We start from the raw sequence: 6,741 nt of genomic DNA, 5'->3' as shown, positions 1-6,741 counted from the left end.
CCCTATTTTCGTTTTTCATTGTGGGAGAATATTATTTCTCATTTTTTATAGGACTCCATTTTTTACGGAGATTTCATTTTTTTATCTCTCTTATAGTACTGACTAATTATTAATTTTCATAAGAATAGAAATATGAGTATCCACCCAATAAAAAAATAACAAGCCTTGATACAAAAAGTCTAAACGATAGGACAGTGACTACCCAAACGACGAATGGAAAGCTCAACCTTATTGCACCCTAGAACACAGTAAGCTTTATTAGTGGCCTCCTCATCACAATTCAACTTAACGATGGCTGATTTTTTAAAGTTGATCTTCAGTCCTGACATAAGTTAAAACTCCTTAAGCAACCTCCTACTGTTCACCACTGATGTTAGATCACATGAGCAGAATAAAATTGTGTCATCCGCAGACAGTAAGTTGGATAACACGACTTTATCATACCCCACCTCCAAAGGCTTTATGCTACATTAATCTCTAAGCCTGGGCATAATTAGTTTGTCGAGCTTTTAATCTCTTTATATTTTTTCTGTTTTAATATTTATTTAGTAATATTATTATATTAAAATTGATATTTATTTTTATTTTATATATACTTATCTATCGTCTCCATCTTTTAAAATTTTTTTCTTCTATTATTATCTTTTTTTTTTCTTATTTTTCTATTCTTTTTCCTTCAAATAACTAAAATTACCACTATGACCATTGTATTTACGATTTTGTCGCTAATTAAAAGAAAAACATAATAAAGATATTTAAAAAAAAATTAAGACACTAAAATAACACAATAAAAGATTTAAAATAAAAATAAGCCGTATCAAATGTTAGGTATTTTACTTAACCCAAACATTAGAAATTAAAACAGTATTTTATCGCATCGTGGTTCTAGCATGGTCTTCCTCTTGGTCCCAGAGCTTCCGTTTACGAAAAGTCAATATTTTCTCATTTTCTAAATACTTCGTCGAAGGAGATCGAATTCCTATTTTTATATATTTCGTTCAGATTGTGTTTTAGCCAAACTAGATACCAATAAACCACCGCTCACGGAGTAAGTTTCAACAGATTGAGAAGAGAAAACAAGAATGTACAGAAACTGAGGAAGAAAACAACAATTGTAAGGAGAAAAAAGACACCAATTTCTTTCCATAGACAAATAATAATAATAGTAATACTAATAATATACGTGTTAAAACAAACAAATTCAGTGGAATGGATCTCTAAGGATATATCCCTCGAAATTCAAATAAATGAATTTTGTTGTAGAGAATATTAATAATGTGCATAAAGGTTTTATGTGCACGGTGGATTTCCAACCCAATTTTACTCGGGATGCAATTACAAAGAAACTGTGAATCCAATATGGCACATTAACATAAAAGCAAATAAAAAAATGTTATTAGTAACTGGACGAGTCGTTACTTAGAAGGAACAATTGAAGAGACCGATGCTTTGTCACTAATAGAAGAACTTCTCTTGTGCTTTGAATGTCTATCCTTCAACTTCTCAACCTTAATATTTCCACTGTGATTATTATTCTTATTGTTACTAACTGATCCTTCTTGAGCACTGCACATTTGAGACTTCATCTTAAACCCAAGCTTCTTAGACACGGTACCCCAAGCGCTTGATCCCTTTGTGCGAGCCAATTTCTCGATTTCCTGCCTCATGTTTGAGCACTCCATCTCAAGCTCAGATACCCTCATCCGCATGTTATCCATTCCAACTTTTAATACCTGGTTTTCCTTCACGGCTGATGCCCAGCCACCCTCGTTAGATCCAACCAAATCACTTCTTAGTTGTCTCGATCCGTCAAGATTATCAGAAACTAGGAAGCAACCCGCGATGGAAGTTCGAAGCTGGAGCTGCTCGAAAAATAGGACTTGAACTATTATTCTGATTGGAAGCCTCTCATTCTGTGCGGCGTGAGTGCAGGCTTCTAATGAGAGCTTCTGGCAGTCCATCAGCCGACACAGTTGCTCTCTCTCAGACTCCACCAACCATGGGTGAGACTGCAGTTGTGACAACAGCATGAAGTCAGTGCAAAATTGTTCGGACTTTGGACAGAAGCATGGTAGTGACAAGGTGCATTTCACAATAGGCAAAAAGTGTTAACCTTTTTATTGCCACAAAACCATGTAGCAGAGTGCTAAATGATACATGTAGGCAAAGCAACAAAAATAGTCAACTATAAAACATAAGATGAGATGTTTGGTTTGTTTCTTGTCTTTAATGTCACTTTACATGTTTATCTATATATGGAGCATCAAAATGTCATGTTTGTGAATGAAATGATAAAAATAATGGTTTCATTATTTCCACTCAAATACCTATTTAAACAAAAACCAAAATTAAACCTAATTAATTTTTTTTCCATTATTAAACAAAATATTACAATTTGATGCAGAACATAAAACACCACCTAACTATCCAGAAAGTGACATAGAAGTTTGTGCTGTTGATACAAGCATACTTGGGGTAGACCATACCCACTCAAATGAAGAAGAGGATATATATATATATGAAATAATTGCCTAGATGTGAAGTTCAATTAGAATCATATTGTAACAAACCAATATATATATAGTAGAACATTTTATGGTAAAATTTAGGTCACAGCCTTTGCATGTTATGCAATGAAAATTAGTTTGTGGAACTTGCTATACATAAGTACCTTCAAATAAATGTCAATAGCACGATATAAACCATCATCCAAAGGTCTGGCATAATCTGGAACAGCAGCAGCAAGTGCTTGAAACTTTTGAAGTTTTAAGTTAACATCTGGTGCAACCTCTGCCAGGTAACCATCAATCAGCTTTGCTACCATGGTGATTGGAGCCAATGAAGGTGATCCAATCAATTGGCCATCATCAACTGAACATGGAGAAGTGGCACCGGTAACCTGATCCATGGCAAGGAAATGATCAAGAATTCTTTGCACACAATCAACATTGTAAAGTGTCTCCATTGAATATGAGAAACTAGGCATCAAGAGATCCTCCAGATTAGCTTGATCAAGCTGCATCCCAATCCGCTTCTCCAAATTTGATATGCAACTGGGGCTCACTTTTAGAATCATAGCTGTTCGAAGTAGACCAAAAAGGAACTTTGTTTGGACCAGGCCCTTTTGCACAGGGAGTAGCCGATCAATCTCTTCCAGCAGAATCTTCTGGTCTTCTTCAGACGGAGGAGATCCCAAAGCCAATGGTGCCAGATGGCTGCTGGTCTCACCAGAAACCTTACGTCGGTTCAACCCAGGCAGATACTTTTGAGCATAGAAAGCAAGAGAACCAGCAACGATCTCCCACCTAATTCCTCGAGATTCCATGACAGTTATCAACCTCTTATAAATTGGTAAACTCAAACTTGTTACATCCTCATACCACCAATCTGAACTTGAATTCTTTGGCCTCGCCCCAGTACTTATCCCATTCCACAAAACACTTCCACCAGGGCTTTGCATGGGTCCACCATGCTCCAGCACGGGCCACCCAAATAAATTTGGGTCAGTAGATGCCTTTGCAGCAAGTGATTCAATGCACCTTTTCACAATGTGGAGCTCTTCAGCATATGGCAGAACATCATCACAGGTTTGAAGTGCTCTGAGAGAGTCTTTCCAATTTCGGAGGACCACTTGATTGAAAAAGGTTTCAGCTTGTGAAACAAGATTACCTTCACCATATTCCTCAGTCATTTCAAGATTCCCGGCAGCGCACCACAGGTACACAACATTTGAAGCTGTAAGTTCAAGTTTCACACCATAGCAGAATTTTGCCACAAGTTCAAATGTCTTGGCCCCACCAGGAATGTCAGGTAGGTGTATGACACATTCTTCCTTAGACTCAGAGGCTTCTGCAATCAGTCTCTCCAAAACCCCACTTTTAGAAAGCAAAGGGAACTGCACCATGTGTTTGAATTAGCTTATTTATATTCAAGTTTATCAACATCCTTTAATCAAAATGGTACTGAAGGCCTGCCTTTCAGCTAAGAAACTATTTTGTGTAGAATTACAGCACCAAATACAGTCCCTCACTACATTAAAATTTACAAAATGGCCCATGAACACAAGAGAAGATGATAGTTCTTTCTTTTAAGTTCAGAACAACTCCCAAACAATTTAAATTTCAACAATACCAATAGCAATATGAAAATTGACATCATACATCATAATATGTTAACAAAAATATACTACCCATGTATTAATGTAAACATTGCTATGTCTGTCTTCATGTGAACTTCTGCTAATTTCAAGTTAACCAAAACTTTCAGCAAAAACTATAGACCAAAGTAAACTACTATTGATCATATGGGCAGTACATCAACTAGATATAATAAAAATTAAAAGAAATAAACATTATATACCTTATGAAGATGGAAGGACATTTCACCCACTTCAACAACAATGTCACTGGGAAGCCCAGTTGTGCAGAACCTAAAGTCATAAGGGCAATAAAAGAAATGCTTACACATTATGTAAAAGTGGCGAAATTTGAATAACAATTCCAAAAGACACAACACAACAGAGTGTTTTGAAATGGTCTAATTTGAATATCCAAGGCAAGAAAATTATCATCATTGGAAACATTTTTCGAACAAATGCCATTCTGAGCAGTAATAAAAGAAAAGAATGGAAAAACTTGAAACATAGTAATAAAGTGTGCATCACAAGGCCATTTAAATGGACTGCTGTTGCCTATAATGCAGAAAATACATGCAAATTAAATAAAGCAATAAGCTATGATAATTAGAAGCAAAATCAAATGAAAAATATATGGTAATCTAGACCATCTTAGAGCAAACACTGAAAAAAGGAAGTCATGAAACACTTGTGTGTTTCCATTTTACATGTTGGCTTCAAGTACCAAACCCAACTTCAACATACTTTATCCATAACCAGATAAAATAAGACCTCCACAAAACGAATTATTCATCCTGTATCAAATTACTTCGGAACCATCTTCCTAACCCTAAGACTTTACAATGCATAAACATGTAAACAAAAGATATAACCTACAAAACACAGATAAAAAACATCAACAAAACTGCAAAATCCTTTTTTTCTTTTCTTTTTCTTTTTTTGAGCTTACGAAAATTACAATTTACCACTCAAACACATCAAGAAAAGGGTGTATACCATGCTTGCCCTTGACGTTGGAAAGCATCAGGTTTGGAACCCAATTTCACACAAGCCATTTCACTCAAATTCCAAGAAACAGATACAACAATTCAGAAACCGAGCTCAGAGAAGATCAGAGGTAAACTGAAACCCAACGAAACCCTTAGATCACTTTATCAGGCTGAATTCCTTAATAAGCACCAAAACTGAAGCTTCTAATTCTGATAAACACAGTGCATTTGGCCCAAAAAGCCCAGAAAAAAAAAAACAAAACTTCAAAAAATTCCCCCCAACAACTGGTAGCAAACTTTCCTCTTTCTACAGCCTCGAAATTGATTCAAAAAATGCAGCTTCTTCCAAATCTCTTCCCCAAAGACAGAACTTTTATAGCACAATTCCCAGCAACACACCAAATTCGTAGAGTCGATTGCACCTGAAACCCTAGAACAACTCCAGCACAATTTAGTGCATACGCAATTTCCAAAACCACTATGAATTGCAGCGAAAAATATAATCCAACTAGTTTAGGTCAACAACCCCAGTTCTCCTCTTCCCACCCGAAAGAAATTCTAAAAAAAAAAATGAAAACCAAACCATTATGAAAACAAATCAAGCCACGAGAGACTAGAGTCCAAAACCATCAATTCCTCGTCAAAGAAGCGAGAAAAAGATAAAACAGATACATAAACTTGTCACTATGCTGGTGAAATGAAAGTGTCAATAGAAAAATATAAGCCCATACGAAAAAGCATTGACGCTATATAACCCAAAATGTTACATGCCATGCCATGTGTGTGAAAATTGAAAAACGATTTTTTTTTTTTTAATAATTATAGTACACTATGAGCATAGGGCAATGTGGTGTCATTAATAACATTGGAATCTAAAACACCAAACCCCAGCACATGTGGGGTCCTTGGCTTGAAACACACTCATTGCTCTTTTCTCGAGCTTAGGATCTCTCTACTCCTAATCCAACCAATTAAACTCGATTTGACTTTGTAACAGTTGAAAGATGGAAAACCGTTTGGTAAATTTGTGCTGATTATATTTATGGAATATGGAATGGAAGGGTTTGGTTTTGTTTTGTTTATTGCTGGTGTCGGTTTCTTTGTATGAAACACAACAGCTAGACCATGTGCATGCGTTATTACCAAACACAACTACTGGCAAGTGTTGTGTGTTGAAAACTGAACCATTTAGATTATTCCAGGTTGCCTTTGTTTTAAGAACAAGTGCCGCACGAGTAAGGGTACTATTAATATATTGATTTAGCTAAAAGAAATGTTCCAACGTTTGCGAAAATATCGTTCATATGAAAATATTTTGAATAAATAACTATTTTTTGCCATAAAAAATTTCATGGGTTGATGAATTTATTTAGGAAAAAAAATAAGAGAGCGGTTACATATTCAAGTCTTTTTAGTAACTAAATTTAATTAAGTTGGTCAAAAAATTTAACAAAAATCAGTTTTATTAGTAGAACGTAAATACACGTTTTAATTATATAGATGTTTTCGCGTTTCTCTTATTCTTCTTCTTCTACTACTTCTTCGCATTTCTACTTGAAGAAAATCTTATGTTTTAAGCTATTCAATCTATGATGTTGATGGTTTGATAAACAAGAA

The 6,741-nt window shown here is 35.3% G+C and overlaps 1 protein-coding gene across 1 annotated transcript; it reads right to left on the bottom strand.

The window, feature by feature from the left end:
* Positions 1 to 1,373: 1,373 nt before the first annotated feature.
* Positions 1,374 to 6,272, bottom strand: LOC107479347 (BTB/POZ domain-containing protein At1g30440). The gene is made up of 4 exons (XM_016099491.3): positions 5,132 to 6,272; positions 4,360 to 4,429; positions 2,672 to 3,895; positions 1,374 to 2,009 (listed from the first exon to the last, which is right to left on the bottom strand). The coding sequence occupies exons 1-4, from the start codon at positions 5,188 to 5,190 to the stop codon at positions 1,416 to 1,418; spliced, it is 1,947 nt and encodes a 648-aa protein (XP_015954977.1). The 5' UTR covers positions 5,191 to 6,272; the 3' UTR covers positions 1,374 to 1,415.
* Between the last annotated feature and the right edge of the window lie 469 nt (positions 6,273 to 6,741).

This window comes from Arachis duranensis, chromosome 3, assembly GCF_000817695.3.
Source record: "Arachis duranensis cultivar V14167 chromosome 3, aradu.V14167.gnm2.J7QH, whole genome shotgun sequence".
In the NCBI taxonomy this organism is placed as follows: domain Eukaryota; kingdom Viridiplantae; phylum Streptophyta; class Magnoliopsida; order Fabales; family Fabaceae; genus Arachis; species Arachis duranensis.
This window is presented reverse-complemented; position numbering and strand designations above follow the sequence as displayed.